The 22,675-nt window shown below is 42.7% G+C and overlaps 1 protein-coding gene across 3 annotated transcripts in view; it reads right to left on the reverse strand.

Moving 5' to 3' along the window:
* Positions 1–22,675, reverse strand: part of PTPRD (protein tyrosine phosphatase receptor type D) — a 1,886,025-nt gene that overhangs the window by 8,729 nt on the left and 1,854,621 nt on the right. For all 3 annotated transcript variants that reach the window (XM_067553085.1, XM_067553086.1, XM_067553087.1), the window contains 5 exons: positions 18,065–18,350; positions 17,401–17,579; positions 15,954–16,080; positions 14,465–14,590; positions 1,363–1,517 (listed from right to left, as the gene is read on the reverse strand). In XM_067553085.1, the coding sequence (XP_067409186.1) occupies positions 1,363–1,517; positions 14,465–14,590; positions 15,954–16,080; positions 17,401–17,579; positions 18,065–18,350 (873 nt within the window). The remainder of the gene's footprint in view (positions 1–1,362; positions 1,518–14,464; positions 14,591–15,953; positions 16,081–17,400; positions 17,580–18,064; positions 18,351–22,675) is intronic.

Raw genomic sequence — 22,675 nt, forward strand, 5'->3', positions numbered from 1 at the left:
GTTTTCTCATGTGATCCTACGCCTGGGGCTAAATATTGCTCACCACTCCGCGGACACATAAATCCTTGAAGTCAGCAAGGGTGAGACAGGTCTTATCTTGGAGAGGCTGTGGAAGATAATTCATTACCCCCTATGCACCACTAAACTCTCCTCTGCAATGCCTTTCTTCTTAACAATATGTAGTAGGCATTTAGGGACATAGCAAAGCAGAGATTTAGATGGTGTAGCAGATCCACTAGCTTAAACTTTTTATTTAGGGAAGTGCAGAGGTCCCAGCTGCTGCTAAAATCCACCAAGGCAGTGGAGCAGTTGTGCAGCCAAGGGCTGTTGCTGGATTTGGCAGGGCTAGAATATTTCCCTTGAAGTCCTTATTTACATAAATCCTCTACCAAACCTGTTTACTTGGCTTTTGCATGGAAGAAGAAGGCATCATTCAGCCCGTAGAAACTTGCACCTGCATTAATTGTCCCCCCATTATATAAACTACAATTTAATCTATCAAAAATACAATTTAATGTTGCAAAATTAATTTCTAAAATCCTAATGGAATTTATAGAAAACAATTTATTAAGTAAGAGATCAAAGATAAATATATCATCTTTAGCCATCTGCTAGTGAACTTTAGAATATTGTAACCAAAGCAAGTTGGCATAAAATAATAATTTTTTAAAAAACCCACCCTGGATAATTTCTATGGGCCTGATCCTGAAAGCTGCTGTCATCCTCAATTCACTTTAAAAAGGAACTGAGAGCAGTCAGCACCTCAAAATGTAGGCTATATATTCTGAGCAAAAGCTGACCAGTCAAAAAACGCTGACTTTACTGAGTGCTATGGTTACTATATTACACTGGATTTCCTAATATAGCAACTATTTTTCTTTGGCCTATTTTGATTATCATCCCTAACCTGCTACTCCAGGACATCTAGCATGTTTATATGTAATGATCACCATCACCATAATGGCCTCACTGCTAATTACTATTAAAAACAAAATCAGGTACATCACTCTGTAGAAAGGTGTTTCCCACTGTGTGCTGAATGCAGCATAGACTAGGGTTGTTTTTATCCTGTGGCACAAATAATTTGTAAGGAAAAAAAATCACATGCTCTTATTTGCTCTTATTTGCGAGGCACCTTTAGTGTGAGAATGGGATTTCAACACAGAATAGTACCAACATTACTGAAACATAGGGGATAAAAGGGATTTGTATTGGATTGTTTTATTATGTTTCTGATAGTTCATCTGGAAAGTCGTTCTCCACACATTTAAACCAATTAGCTACCCCTACAGTCAACTTTAAATCTCAAAATATGTTCTTAATTAAAAAAAAATTCAATCTGCATTGAAGATTTTTACTTACCTACAATGAACAGAGATCGGTCCATCCTGACCAAACTGCTCTTTTGTTTTATGAACTTGGCCTATGAAGTCAATAAATCCTTCTCCAGACTTTGGCACTCCTTGTTCTGGCCAGTCAGTGAACTGGAATTGCCTTACTGTTCGGGACTGGCCATCCTTTAATGAAAGACACACACAGTATACCACAAAAGAATGTTCCAAGAGTTCAAAGTCAGTCAGTCAGCAAACCAGAACAGCAATTATGAAAAACATAAATTGTGAGGGGGAAAAATATGCAAAGAGCAAAGATGGCTAACATCACTTTTTCTAAAATGCTTCCAGTCACAATGCTGATGAGCTTGTTTTTTCCTCTTATTTTGCGATTTTTATACCACATTTACATAAGAGGGCAATTTCATTAACCATGACAATGCTCAAATTACTCTCAGCATTGGCTAGGATGTTGTCTGACATTTAGATCCTGGAAAAAGAGAGTTTGAGGACAAGGAAGTTGGGAGCTAGTTAATTGGTAGGATTTTTTTTTTAAATGAAGTGCTTGTGAAAAGTGTTGGATTTATAGTCCACAAGATTCAAATGCTGTCTTTATTTGGGGAAGTTCTATGGCCCATGTTATACGGGAAGTCAGATTAGATGATCACAATGGTCCCCTCTGTCCTTGGAATCTATGAAAATAGGCACAGCATGGCCAGTGGCAGCGCAAGCTTCCCCATGCTACCTTGCCAATGTGCTTCAATCTCTACTTGGCTGGACTTTCTTTACAGGTAAGAAGGTAATTCATTCCTATTCAGTCCTTGCCTTTTCTGTTAAGACTGCCACTAAGAATGCCAGTTGTGATAGTGATCTTTTGTGACATAGACATCTGTCTATTAGGAGCCAGACTGAGCCCAACTCATTTCACAGCACTAAACATCCATTGGCTCACAATGATTTTCAGTGACAAGCAACTTGGACTCAAACTAATGACCCTACAGATGGTAGATTCTATCTCTCATTACAAATCTACAGGTGATATCCAGTCCTCTGTGGTTACTTTCTTAAATGAAGATTAGAATTATTGCTCTTAAAGATGCATAATACTGTAGCATTCTTACTTCTGGAATAAAGCCACAAGTATTAAAGTCAAGTACAGACTTTACTTTGTGTTCAATGCCTATTTAACATTTAAAAGGCCTGTATAGTATGTGCAAAATGCAGTGCTACACACTATCAAGAAATTTGGTTGTTTTAAATACTCAAATGTTGTGCTTGCTGATTTTGAGCATTGCCAATCTCTGTAAATTGTGACATTTAAATGGATTGACACAAATTGAGCTATTGCTGTTAACCTTCATGTCTTCTGGACACCTTACACTTCCTGAAGGCATCCACTTTCCTGCCATGATAACAGAAACAACATATGCCATGTCACCATGCCTTTAAGCAGTAACTGAGGTATTATACGAGGAGAGAAAAGAGAAAATTTGCACCAGAAGCCATTTCTTCAAAATAGTCTTTTACTGAGTCAAATCAATGGATCATCTAAACATTATAGGAATCCAAAGAAAGAGTTTGGAAGTTAGAGGCAAGAGTAGTTTCTTTTTTCCCCACCAAAATATTTAGCAATGATTGCCGACAGCTGAAACATAGGTCATTAAAAAACTTAAACAAAACAAAAGGCAAGCACTTGTTCCTATTTTTCTGCTGGTACTTTAGCTTTCTACCTCATAGGCCTAAAAGTGTGTCTGTGAATAAGAGGGAGCTTGTACATAGCATTCCCACTAAAATTTGGCGAAACAACATAGACATTGGTTAACCTAACTCACCAATCCTTAGCGTCCTCCTCAAAAAACCTCAATGACAATGAGCTCTCTAGTGTTGAAGAATTTGTTTCATCCAATTAAAACGAATACACATATTTCAAAAACTGCATGTGAGGAGCACAATTTTGTGTGTTTTTTTAGATCACTACACCCCTAAGGAAAGCAAGTTTAAGCTATTTGCTAGTGGTTCTTACTAAAAGTGTCATTTTCCAAGGATAAACCTCTTTTCTTTTAATGACCTCAATGGTATCAATCCTCCCTAGAAAGGCAAACTAGAGAGTATCCTCCAAAGCCACTATCGGTGCAGTTCCATAAATCAACTGGCAAGAGGTGCTCTAACAACATAATGGGACGAAGAGAATATGAGCCTATCTCCCAAATCAAATAAACAAGTGAACTAAAAAACCTCCTCCATGACACTTTGGCAACATCCTAGATAGATATCAATTAGCGAGGGAGACAGCAGTCCTTTAATGTTCCTGTACTTAGGAGAAATCTACTGGACCAACACTCTCTCTTAATTTAAGACAAAACTGTGCTTAGGCAGCTGCTGGAAAGATCACTAATTTCTCTCTCTATTTTGTGAAACACATTGGTTGGTAAAGGTTTAATTTTAAAGTGGGCCTGATTACAGCAGCGGTAAGTTTGCTGAACAGTGGAATCATTTAGGATACCGACAGCTTGGGAGTGCAGCCTAGGAGTCTGTAAAACTTGTTCCTCTCCTGTTTTAATAGCAGGTAACAGAACATTCCTATTATCTAATGATGTTACTATAAAGTCACGCTGATGATGTTAGAGTAACATGAAAGCAGACTGGGAACTGATCTACAATTTCTTACATTATGTTCCCCATGCTGCTGGCATTATAAATGGTGTTGCTTTCTTTTAGTGAGATATCTCCCAATGGCAATCAATTTCCAAGTGTAAAATCTTATTAAAATCTTTATTTAAAAATATTTGTAACAGTTTACACAGAGTAAAAACGGCTGTTTTCAACAGATTGCTGTGCTGAGCAAAAGAAGTCAAGTTTTCTTCTAATGTGTCACTCTATTGATTGGCTGACCATTGGGACTTCTATCTTGTCTCTCACAAGGGCTATTCAACTACCTTTTGATGAGCTTCTAGCGTACATAATGCTCTCTTACAGGCAACACTAATAGGTTAGCACTGCATGAAACTGCCTCAAGTTGATGATCCTTCTAGTTTACAGAGACAGTGGGTGTAAACCAGTCAGAAATCATAGACTGGAGCAGTTATGGAGGTTACCCCTGAATTTTATGTCAGTTCACTGTGCAACACAGTAATAACACAGAGTTCCATATCAAATTCTGCTGCTGACACCTACATTGATGATATTATCAAGTTACGAAGGACTCTGCAAATCAAAGGGAGGCAGAATGGTTACAACAATAAAACAAGGTTACTTACCAATAACTGCTGTTCTTCGAGATGTGTTGCTCATGTCCATTCCATTATAGGCATGCATGCCTCCATGCATGGTTACTGGAACTTTTTTCCCCTTAGAAGATCCCATAGGGCTGGCTCTGGTGCCCCCTGGAGACCCGCGCACATGCCGCAGTATATGAGGTGCTGCCGGCCCTACGCCCCCTCAGTCCCTACTTTCTGCCAACTCCAGCAGCAGGGACGGGGGTGGGTCATGGAATGGACATGAGCAACACATCTCAAAGAACAGCAGTTACTGGTAAGTAGCTTTGTTTTCTTCTTTGAGTATTTGCTCATGTCCATTCCATTATAGGTAACTAACAAGCAGTATCTTGGAGGTGGGCCAGAGTTAGCAATGAGCTGCCTACAGCCCAGCTCTGCTGAAGCCTGCGTCTTTCCATGCCTGTTGGACAATGGCGTAGTGGGATGTGAAGGTATGTACCGCCGACCAGGCGGCTGTTCTGCAGACATTCTGCACTGTCGCTCTTGCTAGGAAGGCTGTAAGCAGCGCTTGAGCTCTGGTTGAGTGCGCTGTGATGGTTCCCTGAAGCGGCACCTTCATCTGTTAGTAGCAGAACTTGATGCAGGAAGTTATCCACAAAAAAGTGCGCTGGGCGGAGACAGGTAAGCCTGTCATCTGGTCGGCCACCATGACGAAGAGCTGCGTCGACCTCTGGAATGGCCCTGTGCGCTCAATGTAGAAGGCCAGGGCTCATCTTACGTCTAGCAAGTGCCACCTTCTCTCCTCCTCTAAACTGTAAGGTTTGGGAAATACATGGGGAGGAAAATATCTTGGTTATAATGAAATTGGGAAACCACCTTAGGCAGGAAGGCCAGGTGCGGCCCTAACTGAATCTTATCTTTATAAAATACAGTATGAGGGGCTCCGAGGTCAGCGCCCTAATCTCAGAGACCCTCCTTGCCAAGGTAATAGCCACCAGGAAGGCCACCTTCCAGGAAAGCAGGAGCAGGGGGCATGAAGCCATGGGTTCAAAGGGAGCCCCGTGAGTTGTGAAAGGACCAGGTTGAGATCCCAGGGAGGCACCGGGTTGCGGCCTTACAGATAGAACTTCTCCACCCCTTTCAGGAACCTAATTGTCATTGGGTGGGAGATAGCGATCTCCCCTCCAGCGGCTGATGGAAGGCCGATATGGCTGCTAGGTGAGCCTTCAGGGAGGGCACAGCCAGTCCCTGGAGCTTTAGCTGGAGCAGGTACTCCAGGATCGCCTGCAATGGTGAGAGACTGGGCGGAATACCCCAGACTCCGCCCAGCAGGCAAAACCACTTCCACTTAGCCTGGTACGTGAGCTACATGAGGGCTTCCTGCTACACAGCAGGACTCACTGGGCTTGCACCAAACAGCATCGCTCAACTTCGCTCAGCCACTAAGTCCCTACACCTTGGGGTGTGGCGAGGCCAGGTCCGGGCGACGTAGGCGACCGTGAATCTGGGATCTGAGATTGTGCTGTCTCGGAGGCTCCAGAGGCGGGGCAATTGAGAGGTCCAGCAGCATGCTGACCCTGTGCTGGTGCAGCCAGGCCAGAGTGATCGAGATGGTGTCTGCCTTGTGCCTCTTGATAGTTAGCAGGACTCTATACAGGAGGGGAATGGGCGGGAATGAGAACATGAAGCTCCCTGACTGCTGCAGGAGGATGGCATCAGAGATCGACCTGGCCCTTCGACCATGGAGAGAGCAGAAATGTTGACACTTCTTGCTCCACACTGCTGCAGACAGGCCCACCTCGGGAAAGCCCTACCTCCTGAGGATCGTAGACGCCCTTTGCGGGTGCAGCAACCAATCATGGTGGGGAAAGAATGACCTGTTGAGGTGGTCAACCTCATCGTTCCTCATCCCCGGGTGGCCACCATGTGAAAATCGTGCCTCACTGCAAGGTCCCATGGAGAGATACCTTCCATTCATAAGGCTGATGAATGGGCTCCCCCACGCCTGTTGATGTAGTACATGGCTGCTGTATTGTCTGTCAGCACCTGTACCACCTTGCCTGCAATAAAGCGGAGGAACACACTGCAAGCCCTGTGAACAGCTTGCAGTTCTTTCACATTGGTATGCCGGCACCTCTCTTCCCTTGACCAGACTCCATGTGTGCCGAGGTCAGCACTGATATGGCACTTCACCCTATGCCCGAGGTGTCCGATATCAGGGTAACTGAGGGAGCCAGCTCCTGGAATGGAACACTCCCCTAACACTGTCTGAGAAGTCCTCCACCAGTCTAGGGAGGCTAGGGCCCAGGGGTGAGGCGTGACCACCCAGTCCAGAAGTTGCATGCTCGGACTGTACACTGAGGGCAGCCGTGATTGCAGTGGCCTGAGCTTCAGGTGAGCTATCCTCACCACATAGGGGCAGGCCGCCATGTGATCTAACAGCTGTAGGCAATGTTTGGCTGTTGTTGTAGGGCACTGATACAGGTGGCCCATCATGGGGGACATTGCCCCAAAGTGCGGCTGGGGCAGGAAGGCCTGGCCTGGGAAGCGACCAGGATCGCACTGATGAATTCCATACACTGCACCAGAGTTAACGTGAACTTTTGATTGTTTACCAGTCGGCCCAGCCAGCAGCAAGTGGTGCATGCCAGGCTCACACTGCTCTGGAGCTGGGACCTGGACCTGCCTCTGATTATTCAATCGTCTGGGTAGGGGAAAATGTCGCACCCCCTTCCACCTCACGTGTGCAGCTACCACTGCCAGGCATTTGGTAAACACCCTCGGGGCTGAGGACAGGCCAAAGGATAAAACCGTAAACTGTAAGTGAGAGCTGGCCACTTTGAAGCGAAGGAAGTGTCTGTGGCTGGAGTAGAATAGAGATTAAAAAAATATGCGTCCCTGAGATCGAGGGCAGCGTACCAGTCTCCTGGATCCAGGGATGGGATTATGGAAGCTGGGGAGACCCTGCAAAACTTGAGTCTCTTGAGGTATTTGTTGAGACGACCCAGGTCTAACCTAGGCCTTAGACTCCCATTTTCTTTGAGAATGAGGAAGTACCTCGAGTAGAACCCTCTTCCCGCCATGCCCTGAGGGACCTTTTCCACTGCTCCCCAGCTGAGGAGGGCCTCTACCTCTTGAATGTGGAGTTGCCATAGAGAGGGGTCCCTGAAGAGGGACAGAGAGGGAGGGTTCTTGGGAGGGGAAGAAACTAACTGAAAGGCATAGCCTGCCAAAACCATGTCAAGGATCCAGTGGTCCGAAGTCATTTTGGCCTACATGGACCGGAAGGGGACTAAGCGGTTTAGAAAGGGCAGGAGGGAACCAGGTTACAGGCTGGGGTGCCGCCCTTGGGTGCACCATCAAAAAAGGCCTCTTTGATTGCCTGACCCCCGAAATGACCCTTGTTGAGGGGCTGAGGAGGAACTCGGGCGTGGATGATGTCTCCTAGACCCCTTACTTCTGTTCCATTGTCTGTAGGTCGTGAATGGCCGTGGCTGAGACCTCTGCTGCTGCTGTCCCTGGAGACATGCCTGACACCTAGAGGCGTGTAAAGGCCCAGGGAGCGAAGCGTGGGCCTGGAATCCTTCAGACCACGCAGCTTCACATCCGTCTGATCTGAGGACAAGGCTGACCCATCAAAGTGGAGGTCCTGGTTGGACTGTTGGACCTTTTGGGACAGCCCGGAGGATTGAAGCCACAAACATCTGAGCATGCCAATGGCGGTTCTGCCCACCAAATCAGCAGCATCTGAGGATGACTGGAGTGCTGCTCTAGCCCCTGTGGTACCCTCTTCCACAATGGTATAAAAGTCCAGTGCCTGATGCTGGGGCAGAGCATCAGCAAGTCCCCAAGAGCTCAAATTATACCAGCTGGTTAGCAATCCTAAACTGTAGGCTTGCTGTTGAATACATTTTTCTCCCCAACAAGTCTGGCTTTTAATTGCCCTTGGGTTTTTTTTTTTTTGGAGTAGAGCCCATCTGCCCTGCCTGTCCCTGTGGTTGGCAGCATCCACCATCCTGGGCTCAGGGAAGGGGTGGGTGAGCAAGTATTCAGCCCCTTGGCTAGAAAGTAATACTTTTTCTCAGCCCCTTTAGATACGGGGGCTACGGAGAAGGGGGGTTGCCACGAGGCCCTCACTATCTTGAGCACCCCTTCATAGACAAGGAGGGCTACCCACACTGTGGGACCCGCCATTAGTACATTAAAAGGGCTGTCTGTCACCCCTTTAGCTCCTTCACCTCCAGCCCCAAATCAGAGGCCACCCTCTTGAGCAGCTCCTGATTGCTCTAAAATCGTCCAGGGCACTGAGTGGCCCTGGGAGAGTGCTTCATCCGGTGAGGAGGAGGGGGATTGGAGGGCATAGCATGAGGCAGCACTTCTTCCTCCTGACAAGCGGTACCCACAGCAGTCCCTGTCTGTGTGTCCGAGTTGTTGTCCGAGGGCGAATGGGGTGGCCCTTCCCCAGTACTGCTGGCACTGACTGCACACCCGAGGACATAATTGACTGTGGTTCCAGCCCCCCTGGGAAACCCTCAGGAGCCCCAATACAGCCATTGGGGTGACCATTACCCTTGAGGCCATCTGGGGGCTATCTACATTGGGGCTCTGGCACCTTCTGTTGATGGCAGCTACCTCCCCCCGCCACCCAAGAGGACACCGAGGCACTGTCAAAAGACCACGGCAGAGCTGTCTCAGAGAGTCCCGCTGTGCGGTACCAAGCCACGGGGGAGGAAACTGTGCCCCAATCCACGGGTGCTCCATCGCTCCAGAGAGCATCCCCTCGATGATGGTGACCTTGACTACCAGGTTCGATGTTGGTGCCATGGCCAGTGCGGGTGCACAGAAACGTGGTCTGATGAGCTGGGCCGTCAGCAACGTCGTCTCAGTACTGAGGTTACTGTGGCACCGCATGCCTCAGTGCCAAGTCGAACTCTAGCAACCAGGTTCAGCGCTGACTCAATGCAGGGTGAATTCTTCAGTGCCAAGTCTGTCTCCAGCGACCGGGTTCGGCACCGCATGGGCGAAATCCTCGGTGCTGGATCTGTCTCCGATGACTGGGATCGGTGCCACGTCGTTGCAGGTGAACCCTTTGGTGCCGGAGAGCAGGAACACCAATACTGATCCTGGGGGATCCTGCTTATGCCTTGCTCCCTTGGCTAATGAAGCCATACACCGGGCACCTTGACAGTGACAAGGAGTGTTTTAATAAGAGGTTAAGCAGTTGCAGAATAGTTGTAGAAAGTGCCTTTGGGCATTTAAAGGGTAGATGGAGGAGTCCTCCTCACTAGGCTGGACATGAGTGAGAAGCACCTCCCTTCTGTGATATCTGCTTGCTGTGTCCTTCATAATGTGTGTGAAGTGAAGGGGGAGAGGTTTCCCCAGGCTTGGGCTGTGTAGGCAGAAAGACTGGCCGCCAGTTACGAGCAGCCAGATGCCAGCACTACACTGAGAGCTAACCGTGGAGCGCTTTGCATTAGGGAAGCTTTGAAAACCAGGTTCTGCAATGAGATGCAGGACTGATTTCTGTTCCTGTCTGTTGTTTGCCTTTGCTGAAACTCCTGCCCATTGATATCTGTGCCCTCCAAATCTCTCCCAAACAAGATACGGTTTAATAAAGAAACGTGTTGAAATGATGCAAAATTTTATTTCTTAACATTCAAATAACGGGGGAGGGGGGAGTGCTCATTCACTGTCTCAAATAGTAGGTTGGTAGCTTGCTGGCCAGCTATCAGCATGTCCGCCATTGCTTTCTGCACATATTGCAGCCTGACCATTCTCCTCCGAGACCACCTTGGGGCGGGGGAAGGGGAGGGCGGCAAAGCCCTCGGTTGAGGAGCATTATGGAGGGGCTGAAGCAGGACTCTGTCCTGCCTCCGCTCCTCCTGAAGCTCCACAAGCCGCCGGAGCATGTCTGACTGGTCCCGAATGATTCGCAGCATTTCCTGCGTGGTACTGCAATCATGCTCCATCATTTCTCAGCGACTCTCCCTGTCCATGTCCATATTCTGGGACAAGGTCAGCCTCCACACTCTTTGCTCTGTCTCTGCGGCAGCTGAGGCATTCATGAGCTCGCCACACATGTCATCTCTGCTTTTTGTTTTCCTCTTTCTAATCTGAGACAGTCTGTGTGCAGCATTTCTTAAGGGTTGGTGCAGTGCCGAGGTGTCTACAGAATGAAAGAAAAATAACAAGGTAGCCACAGTTAGCATAGTGAAGAAAATGATACAAATGTAACAATTTAGATAATGATTCCCCTTATACAATGTAGACAATGATCCCCTGAAAAAACGTAGCAAATGATTCCCGTGATACAATGTAGAAATGATCCCCTGCTACAATATAGACAATAATCTCCATGCAGTGCACAGGGAAAACACAGAGGCTCATTCCATTCCTGACGTCCCAGAACAGTCTGCTTGCTATGCCATTTCGGAGAGGATCTGAGAACAATGTGGTGTGGTTGCAGGGCGGGGGGGACAGGGGAAAGCTCTGCTTGTATTTTAAACCCTTACAGAGAGGAACTGCAGATAGAGTAGGCAGGGGAGGCTATGCTTAAAACACATATTTGCTGGATGCAGCGTGGTACCAGCAGTGTTCCGCCATGATGCAGGCTACCTTGATTGCAGCGAAGTATCCTACTGTAGAGGGAGGAACAAGGCAGCCCTCCCCAGAAAAGTTTTGCGAAGGAGAACAGATTACATACATGAAAGTTTCTACGAGATATCAACTGATGACAAGCATAGCATTTCTTATCACGTAAAAAAACTGACCCCCAGTACAGTCACCGAAATGCCTGAGATCCCCTTCATGCCCCCCCCCCCGCCCAACGTAAAAGAACAGAATTGCTAAGAAGAAAAAAAAAACTCACCAGATGTGCCTTCCTCGGGATCATTTGTGCTGTCCTGTGTGCTGCTGGACTGCTCTGGGGTCAGGAATAAGTCCTGACTTTCTGGGAGAACGGACACCCCGCTCTCCTGCACCCTGATATCCTCAGCTTCCTCCTCCTCCTTGTCCACGGAGTTCTCATAATTGATCATGGATTGTGACCTAGTGGAGGTATCGATACTGCACCATGGTGGGATCGCTACCAAGAATTGCATGCACCTCATCATAGAACCGGCATTTTTTTGGGCGAGGAGCCAGAACAGTTGTTAGCTTCCCTGGCTTTCTGATATGACTGGCGCAGCTCCTTGATCTTCATGCGGCACTGCTGCACGTCCCTCTTGTGTCCCTTCTCCAGCATACCCTGGGATATCTTCCCATAAATGTCCAGATTCCTTTTGCTGGCTCTGGGCTGAGCCAGAACGGACTCCTCACCCCACAGCCCAATGAGATCTAAGACCTCTGGTCGACTCCATGCTGGAGCACATTTGGGCTTTGCAGTAGCCATGAGGAGAACAGTGACAAAGCTCTCTCCATGCTGGCAGTACAGGAAATGAAAATTCAAATCTTCCCAGGGCTTGAGGGGAGGGAACTTTTCCTGCTAGCGTGACCACTGAGCAGCACAGCGCAACTGTCCAGAGCGGTCAAAACGGGGCATTGTGGGATACATTCTGGAAGTCAATTAATTCGATTTAAGTTCTGTTGTGTCTACATTGACGCTAAATCGATTTAACAAATTCGAATTAGGCGCTACGCCACTTGCAGAGGTGGTCTTATTAAGTCAATTTTAGAGACACCTTAATTCGAATTAAGAGTGGTGCCAGTGTAGACGCGGGTGTAAGTAAGTCGACTTAAGTGACTTTAAGTAGATCTAAGTCGCCAGTGTAAACCAGGCCTTAGTTACATAAATTTCATTATTTTTAGTGTGAGTAAGGTATATAAGCACTACATACAATGAGAAAATAATAGATCTGATTTTAGTAGATGCTGAGCACCCACAACTTCCAGTGAAGTCAATGGGAGCTGCAGGTGCTCAGCACCTCTGGAAAATCAGACCATACACCACTCCTCTAAGCTTTTCAGTTAGTCATTTAATACAACTGGAGCCACTGGAGCAACACTGTCTTCAAAACTAGGGAAACATTAACAAGGGAAAGTGAGGTGGCACAACAGGATTGGTGAGACATTCTCATTACAAGTTAAAGCAATCAACTTTTTATCAGGTGTGTTAATATTAGAGCCAGGCAAATTATTTGTGGCAAACAAATTATATGATGACTTTTGCTCTTTGATCAGTTTGCAAACTATCCACTGATCCTGACTGACTTTTTCAAATGTGTTTGTTAACCAGAAATTGTTTTATGAACACCATGTGAATGTATTTTATCCTAGGATTGTTTGTAAACTATTCTTTTCAACTATATCTTTGACTCTTTGCTCATTATTTGTAATGTGTGACTGGTCACCTGCGTCACTTACATATTTTCCAATCTGAAGAGGAATAGAAAGATTTTACTAACTATCTACAAAGGAGGTCACCAAGGTGGCATTGAAATGGGCTTTCATGACTCTCTGATTGTCTTTGTTTACAAATATGATTGAAAACTGCTGCTATGAGTCACTCCTTCTCCAGCAATGTTAATTAGAGATGGGTCAGAAGAGAAATCTTTTATATGATCCTCAGTCTATTTTGGTAGTTCACAGAAAGTGGAAACCAAACCAAACTGTTTCTGTGTTTGCAAAGTCAAATTCCAGTACCTTGGTCCAACTCTTAATGTTCCCTCTGGTTAGTGAAAATGCTATCTAGCTATCTAGCTAACTGTTGTGAGAATCTAATCTACTTTTCTTTGTAGCCTATGTTAGCATCAGTAACCTAGTCATAATAATAGAAGAAAATCATAGATTCACAGGTTATAAAGCCAGAAGGGACCAGTGGGATCATTTAGCCCGGCTTCCATAGGACAGCTCTGAATTAATTCCTGTTTGACCTACAGCATATCTTTTAGAAAAACATCCAATCCTGATTTAAAAATTGCCATTGAGGGAGAACCACCACAACCATGGCAACTTGTTCCCATGGTTAATCACCCTCACTGTTAAAATTTTGCACATTATTTCTCGTCTGAATGTGTCTAGCTTCAACTTCCAGCCATTGGATCATGTTATACTTATATCTGCTAAATTGAAGAGACCATTATCAAATACTGGTTCCCATATAATTAATGTCTAATTTCTTGGGTATTTTGATTTAGATCTCTCAGTGAGCAGTTGTTTTATTCCTTGAAAGTACAGCACTCTACTATGTTGATGCAATCAACACTATTGCTACAGTGCTTCCAAAAATAGAGCAGCGTAGGGATTTCCCTGCCATACTATATGAAGTGTTAGAAAATCACAGTATGGGAATTGTCAAAGCTATTCCTATAAAAAATAAGTTTATATACAGTTATTCTTCCATCAGTGCTGAACCTTGGACTCAACAGTCCAGATAAGAAATGCAGAATGGAAATTAGCAAACCAGGGTCATGGCCGCATAGCTCTTCTCTGCAGAACACTAAGGAGTAAGCTACGCCAAGAATCAAATTATAATGTGTAAAGCTTGTCAAGCTTTTCTTAAGAATGCTATTTGCTCTGCAGTTTTTAAATCACACTATATTAACCTTCAAGGGTACATGACCTAAAGGGCTGGGCAGAATAACAACATATTTACAGCCTTAAGTGATGAAAATTCCAAAAAAAAGTATCAAATGGGGGTGGAGGAGGGAAATGAATGGGAATATGACCTTCTAATCAGCCAATGCTTTTCAGCACAAACATTTATACAGTACTTTCCAAAAGTTGTGCTGACCAGATGTTATGTTTGAATTACAGCCAGTCGTTCTCTTACAAGGATATTATTATCTTTCTCTTCTCTTTGGGTGTTGCTTACGATTGGGAACCAAGAATGCCTTGAAGGCATTGCTAATAAAAAGAAAAGGAAAAATACTGGACTCCTTTTAAACATAAAGAGAACAAAATGATGTTGAGCTAACTTACCCTAGCATCTGTGACCTTGAATTCCCTTAGGATATACTGTGGCATGTTGTACTCTGCCATGGGATCCACCACAAAGTACTGATATCTGGCTGAACGCTCTGCGGGCCAATACTGGTGGCATTTTTCCTATTAAAAAAATAGTCCAATTTCGTGTTATAAATGACTGAATCTTCATCACTGTAGATTGTTATAATTCTTTTCAATTACAGTAAATGTAGTGCTCATGAAAAGTGCCATTACTGGCAGAACTCAAACCTATAGTCTTCTCTTTGTCCATACAATAGGTACAACCCTGGCATGTCACATTGCCAGGGACTCAAACTGCACTTGGCTTCAGTCACAATTTCTGTCATGATGCTGAAAAACAGTTTTGTCTCACCAACTTTAAACACTGAGAAGAAGGGCTTTTGCTGACATTTGGGGCTTTACTATCAGTTTTGATGGCAGCCTCTATAGTGTGGGGTTGACACTTGCCCAACAAGAATTAGACTGTGATCAGCCACTAACTTTTTTTTTTTTTTTTTTTTAATTTAACTATTCTGTTTATTATACTTTCCAATAACTAAAACATTTATGCAAAGGAATGAAAAAGTTATTTTCAGTATTCCAGTTCACAGGTTTACAGTGAGCCCAATGTATAGCTTCTGAACTGTTCCCCATATATCAGTTAAATTGTTTTTGATAAAAAATGATCATAGTGCCTAGAACTCTGCAAATCTTGGTGATTTCAGATCATAAGGGTATCCAAATCTTAAAACCACCTTTACTTTCCTTCCCTTCATTTGCGTCAGGCACTCCTTGGCCTCATCTGAGGATCTAGCTCTTTATGTATATTATGAATACCCTGAGCCATTTAGTCTTCCAATGTAGGGCCTGATTCTGATATCACAATACACCAAGGTTATACTGGTACAATTCTACCATTACTATAAATTAGTTCATTCCTTCTATTACACCATGTAAAAGCTTAATGAGATTTAACACTGTAAACAAGCTGCTGAATCTGCAATGGTCAGCATAAGTAGTACACAGGAAATGTTGGGACATAAGGAAATCCAGAAATGGAACAATTAAGACTGTTAGCCTTTCCTATGACTATTTAATATTATTAGTCAACAACATTAAAACACAATACTGTGCTTTCCTTTAAAATCACAAACACCAGTTTATACATGGCTCTCCAAATTAGAAATCACCACAGCTAAAGAGACTGCAATGTTTTTACAACGTCTGAATTTCAAAGCAAGAAAGCAGCTGAAGCTAGCTTATGTTACCAGATGGGACACTAGCTCTGGCGTGTCCTTAATTATAATAAGTTTATTATAAGTTCCAACACCTTAAAATCTACAATAGTGCTATTTAGTATTTTATTTGAAAACAGAGAAGGTGGTTTCCTAGTATCGCTGATCTTTACTCTTTGGAGATTTTACAGTAAGGTGTGAATTCTCCTAAAGAAACAAAGTTTAAAGGATATTAAAGCAATACTTACTCTGCCCATTTCTCGCAGTTTAGTAAGCATAACTACGATTGTGGAGTTATGCTCCCAGAGCAGCCTCCAGAAATCTTCAGTTGTCTCTGCCAAAGGTCCCTGCGTAGCTATGTAGGCTTTCTGTTGCCTATATTAAAAAACGGTAAAAAACCCCAAAGTGATGACACTTAAACACTCTCTGTTTATATGTAAACATTGTATTGAGACACAGTTATAGGAAAAGTAAGGAAAAGGTATAAATTATTAATGGTAAGCATGTTAAAAACCTATTAAGATTGTTTAATCAAACAATGGCATTTTTTATTTTTAGAACTTTGTGAAGGAAATTGCTCTGTTAATATTATGATGTATGTCTTTATCATTATTATTTAAATTTTAATGCAACTCTAATAGCTCAATTTTGTGTGTCATAAAAAGCACTTAAGAAACACTTAGTTGTGCTGCTTCATTTTGCAGGAATGACTGTCGTACAATCTATTAGTTTTATGAATTATAGCACCAAGCAGCTTCTTTATTAACTCATTCAACAGCTCAATCCCTCCAAAAGTGGATGGGTGCAGAGGCTCAAAAACACCCTAAAAGTAATGTGGGCTGCCACATGGGGTCTTAATACTGCCCTAACAAATGGCCATTCTTTTCCTTCCATAGTTGGAGGGTGCCAAACTGCCAGAATCTGCAGTGGGGGAGTGGTGTGCAGAAGAGGAAGCAATGATTCTGAGGCGTGCTTCCTTTGTTTGCCCCTGCTCTCAGAAGGACCCCTCCAGCTCCATGATTTAAGGATGGAGATAAAAAGAAGCCCTCTCTGTAGCACATTGACTCAGTGGACAGTCAAACATATCTGAGCGGAGGTTAATACTACCCAAGTAGCATTAGCATTTACTGCATCCTCTTCATGGCTTGTGCTATGAAGCCACTGGATTAATCAGACAATGGCATATGACCCTTGAGGAAACATTGTAATGGAGGTAGCAGTGGGAGGGGTTTGGAAACTGCATAATGGTTGCTGGGGTGCATGGTCCTGGCCTCAATGGGTTCAACAGGATCCACATGGATCTCAGGATATCTGCTCTTTTAGGAGGATAAATCCCTCTGTCTATTCTTTCCCAGAGTCTCTTAATGGAAGAATTAGGAAGAAATTGAGGTCCCAATTTAGCTATGTGCTTAAGCATAAGACTAACCTGAAGCATATAAGCAATCCTTTTGACTTAGTAGGAGTACTCCTGTGCTTGAAGTTAGGCATGATTATTAAGACAGAGTTCTCTGCCCAAAAACACAGTTCAGAGACTATTATTCATTAATTAAAAATGAAAACCAACATGGAATGGTGTCAAGTATACAAAAAATGCTGTCCTGAATTTTGTTGCAATTTATTATAATTATATAAATGCATATGTAAACTTTGTAAAGGTTTAGACAGTTCACATCACAACACACCAACATTTAGTACCTGTATCCATCAATAAAACTGGCATTGATATAATCAGAGCCTTCTACCCCTCGGATCGGCTGCAAACATACCCTCGTTGATTCATATGGCATAATATTAACAAGGCGATTTTTGAATTTATTACATGGAAGATTGGCACTGATGAATCTTGAAGTATGAGCTTTAGAGCTAGCTAGACGCTGTTGAACAGAGAAAAATAAACTGAGAAAAAAGTATGACAAAACCCACCAATTTCAGTGTCTGATTTCTGATTTGATTATCTCTGCTTTTGACTGATTAAAAATCATTTAACTTTTAAATGGTTATATTCCAACATTCTAACTAAACTAGATGTTTACAATTTGCTTTTTAATACCACGTTACATCTTCAACATCCCATTTATATTTATTAAAAATATTAAATGGTGTCAAGAACATGAATACCAACCTTTTTTAACATAAAAGATATGGAGGGCAAAAGAAAGTCTTTGAAAATCCTTGTGTGGATACTAATCAAGGTTAAAAAACGCTGTAAAAATATAGACTTCTTTCCAAACTACCAGCTCATAATTGTGAAATTCTAACCTCAAGAAAGAGCCTAAAGTTCCTGGGAACAACTAGTGTAAGATTTAGCACCACAGAATATTTACCCCAATGCATTTTATCTCCCCATTGGATACAGTACCTTAAATTCCAGTTCCATTCCTGTGACATTCTCTCCTGTTTCTATCTGTGTCAGTTTCTGAATATATGCATACAGATTTCTGGCTGGCACTTCAGTATTTCCACATGTCACTGCTTCCAGCAGTGCATCATGGATAAAGATGTATTGGTCCTCTGTTTGAACCATGTAATTCCTCTGGGCTCTCATTAGAGTTACGTGGCCATAAATATCTACAGTCTTTTCATGCTTTATTCTCTCTAACATGGCATCTATTACAATGAAGCAGCCAGTCCTGCCGACTCCAGCACTAAAAGAGAACCAAATATAGGAAACAAAAAAGTGAAGGAAAGGGATGTTTTATTTCATGCAATTTGTATATTTTTATGGCACCCACTTCAGAGAACTTCAAAGGTTAAGACATGGGAGTTGACTCCGGGCTGTTCATTCCTGTATTAATATTAACACCAGTTACTATAAAAGGGCCCTACTGTTGAGTGAGCTGAGCCCCCTCAGCTCCCATGGTAAGCAGCTGAAGGCACTGATCATTTTGCAGAACATGCAGAACAACACCTTCTAGAAATTTTACGCTTCCCCAAATGGGACAATGATCACAGGTTATATGTTTTTCAAGGGCAGTGTCCAATTATGCAAAGAATTCAGGCTTTATTTTATAATGCTGCATTATTTTCAAGTCACCAAAAATGCTATTTCATTAAGAAGAGAGATGTTTATTAGTAAAACTGAATGCTATACATGGTGCGCCCAACTCTTTGATCTGTCCAACTTTATGCCCCTCAGCCTCTGATCCTGGGGTTGGATCTTGATGCAGTTCGGACTAGCCTCAACCCCTTCAGCCAGCCAGGCCATCCACATGACCATTTCACCAGATGCTCTGAGCTGTGGGGTAGGACTGGCTATGTTGGATGTATGCCACTTCTGTACCACTATGCAAGGGAAATCCTTAGCAGACCATTTATAACTCTGCTTTGTATCTCCAGGGGAATGCAAATCAAACTTGATGGGAATTTATTCACTTTGGTTTAGTAAGAGTTTTGCACTCCAGCAAACTTGAGCTGTTTTAGTCTTGGCAAGGCTCTTTTCTGCTGACTTGCAAGAAAATCACAGAAAATGGCACACACTGGCATAGCAGAGAAGTTTACATGAAGATTTAAACCATTATTCTCTAATTTAGGGGCCACTCTTGGCTTCCATGAATCTACAGAGACTGACTGTGATTGTGCATTACAAAACATTTAGCATTTGTATCATAGTTCCTATGATTGTGGCTTCTTCTTGCACCTGTTTGATTGTGCAAATAACTAGTAAAAAAGCTAAGCTATGTAGAGTAATCCAAATTTCTATAAATGCACAATGAATTTTATAGTCAGAGAATTCATGGTACTAATAACTAGTAACACAATTACTCAACTGTTGGTACCTATGGTATACGTCCTCATGCTGCAATTCTGTCAGATTTTAGAAGCTAAGCAATTTAGAACTTGGATGGTGAGATAGTAAAAGTGCTTTTACCAATTCAAGGTCTGGCTCTTTTCCCCCTCACTCAGAATTGAACTAATGCTCCAGTATAGTGTTTGTGAGCACTGTGCTGCTGGATGACAGATCACTTATCATATGAGACATACAAGGTTGCCCTGGCACTTGAAGACCTTAAACAACCCACTAACCATTATGAGGTCAAACAACCACCCACGTAACACTCTGCACTTTTAATCAGAGCAGGCATATTTAACTTCCTCTGCTTACCTGTTGTGTTATCATCAGCAAATGTTTTTTCAAGGGCAGCTCTGAATATAAAGTACTATTGCAGTTATCTAACCTATGGGTCACAATTAGTATGGCTGCTTATGGTAAAACCCATGTCAGAAAGGAATAGTCACCAAAACACTACACTGTAGAAGGTACTTCCTGGTCCAGTTGCAAAAGGCCACAAACTTTTCCAAGGCTCTGATTCATTCATGTGATGTGGCGGCATTGAAATTTATCAATATGCGAATGTTCCTAACTATAAGAACTGACTGGCTGACACATCAGTTAATATCGAGGCACCATGCATCCAGATCCATCCACAATGAAGTACTTGGCTTTACTAAGTTGCTGACATTTTCCACTATTTATTTACCTCAAGCTGTTCAGAGTATTCAAAGGCACAAATGGGCTGAACTATAATGAGGCTCCAACATATCCATCTGCTTTGAGGCCCTGATATATCTAAAACTCAAGGTGATGAGGCATTTATCCTCTTCAAGGTGTCAAATCCTCCATCTGCATCAAGATGTTCCAAGTCCACTCCCTCTCTCGTGCCTATGTTCTGAACTCTGTTAGAGTGCCTTGTGCTGTACAGCACTCAGAAACTTTGTTCCTCTCCTTCCCCTTTTCTCGTACAGTACTTCAGTGTCCCATAGTGCTTGTCCACACTTCAGGCACCATGTGTTTTCACACACCCTAGACTGATCCTCACAGATGTAACTCAGAGGGATATCAAATGCCTAAACAATGGCAGAAGCTCACAAGGTAGAGATACTCAGAGTTCTGTCAATCCTCCACTTACAACAAACACTGTTGTGTGAGTATACACCCTCAACATTAAAGATGTGCTGATTAGTCCCTGTGGAAATCAATAAATCATAGAGTTGTGTTCAACAATATTTGCAAAACAGGTTCTTGGGTCATGATATCAAGGCCCTCCTGATTCAAAGAGGTTGGCCACAGAAAACACAGATAGCGCACAAAGCCCTGAGTGATAAGTGACCATTTAACAATTTTAAGCTTCATCATTCAGAATCAAATCCCAGATGGGTTAAGAGGGGAACCCAAATCAAAATACTAGATCTTACACATCTCTAACTTCTGGAATGTTTAAAATCTGAGCCCAGGTCCAGATCTGAATCTTGCAAATATTCCCCTTTTATTGATAATGGGCCAAATCTAAACTTTTATTCTGAACATGCCTGACTTTTGACATGTTAGAAATCTGAATCTGATTTTAAAGTATGAGTAACTCTCTAGTTGAGATACGAGCCCTTGGAAACAGAAACACAGGAAAACAATTAAAACAACATTGTGTAAACAGGATTATTATATACTATTATGTACAAGTCTGTCTATTTCTTCCTAAAAAGGGATGTAGACTATGTTACAATCTGCTGAAACAAATACAGTAATCATGGAAAACCAAAACCACAAAATTAAAAAGAGACTTAGAAGTAAAAAAACCATTTTCATGTATTCTCTGAATTTAAGATATCTACTTAAGTTGCACTCTCCCTTGTAGAGGGAAAAGAACTGATGGTTAGAGACTATATTCCATTTCATCTTCAGGTAACATGATCTGTGATTTTCCCAAGGATTCATATTTGCAAGATGGTTTCCTGATACCATGCTTGAGGCTGAAACCCAGGATACACGAATACATTCAATTATAATTTACTCTTTTTTTGAAAATGGCCTATATCAATGCTGCTATTTGAAACTGTCATTTTAAAAATGTAGTATATTTTTGTATCTATTAACTTAATTCTATATCTTTGGCAGGAATAAACTCTACTTCAGCTACACCCCCCTGAAAACAAACACCTATTGTATCTTTTTAATGATTTCAAAGACAAAAAGATTTTCTATAACTAGATATGACACAGCCCGCTGACATTTAAGTTTACCATAATTACCCCGAAGTGACATTAGTCATTGTTATTTGATCATTAAGAATTTGAACTCTGGGAATCAATGTTTGTGTGTATTGTGGGAGCTATATTTTTGGTTGAATCACCAAGTTTCCTTACCAACCTTTATTTCACTTATTACATTTTTTTTAACCCAGCAGTATCAAAGTGCATTGCATGCCTCAAGCTGAAGGATTAGAATTCCAAAAGAAAATGCATTTCTCTTTGATCCTGAAGAACTAAGCTCCACATCATGGTGATAATGACAGAACCCTATTTGTGCTTTTTGTTTTTATCATTTCAACAGCCTTCAACCAAAAACACGATAAGAACAGCACAACTGATAAACCACCTCTATTTGATCTGCTTTTCCTTGTCCTGGTTGCCAAATACCAAAGCTGATTCTTTCATGTCTTAGAATACAGTATGAAAACATCAGTTGCAGGCTGAAGCCACCACAATTTAATCCATTTGTTATATTTTGAAATCTCTAAGCAAGAAAGAAAGGGGAGAGTATTTATTTTTTCCAGACAGAACAAATACATAATCTATGAACCCAATGCTATAAGTACTAAGCAACCTCAGCTCTTACTGAGGCCTATTCAAATAAGGGACAGGCACTCAGCACCTCACAGGATGGGACGTTATGTCTGCAGCCAGACCCCAAAGGCAAAATAATCTCTCCTAGTTACTTTCCACTAAGGATGATGATTCAGCTAATGAGCATCATTCCATAAATAAATTCTTAACATTTGTTATCACTTCCTTAAATGTTTTTGCACCATATGAAATTACTGCCAAACTTAAGAGTTGAAACCAAAAATCTTATTTTAGTTAGTGATAGACACTCCAATGTTTACATGCTGAAAGACGATGCAATCCATTAAACAAGCATGCCTACCAGGAAACTGTTATTGCTTCAATTTTATCATTCATCCAGTTAAAACATTTG

Source organism: Emydura macquarii, unplaced genomic scaffold (assembly GCF_026122565.2).
Source record: "Emydura macquarii macquarii isolate MOO-44397 ecotype Brisbane River unplaced genomic scaffold, CSIRO-AGI_Emac_v2 contig_1451, whole genome shotgun sequence".
Lineage (NCBI taxonomy): Eukaryota > Metazoa > Chordata > Testudines > Chelidae > Emydura > Emydura macquarii.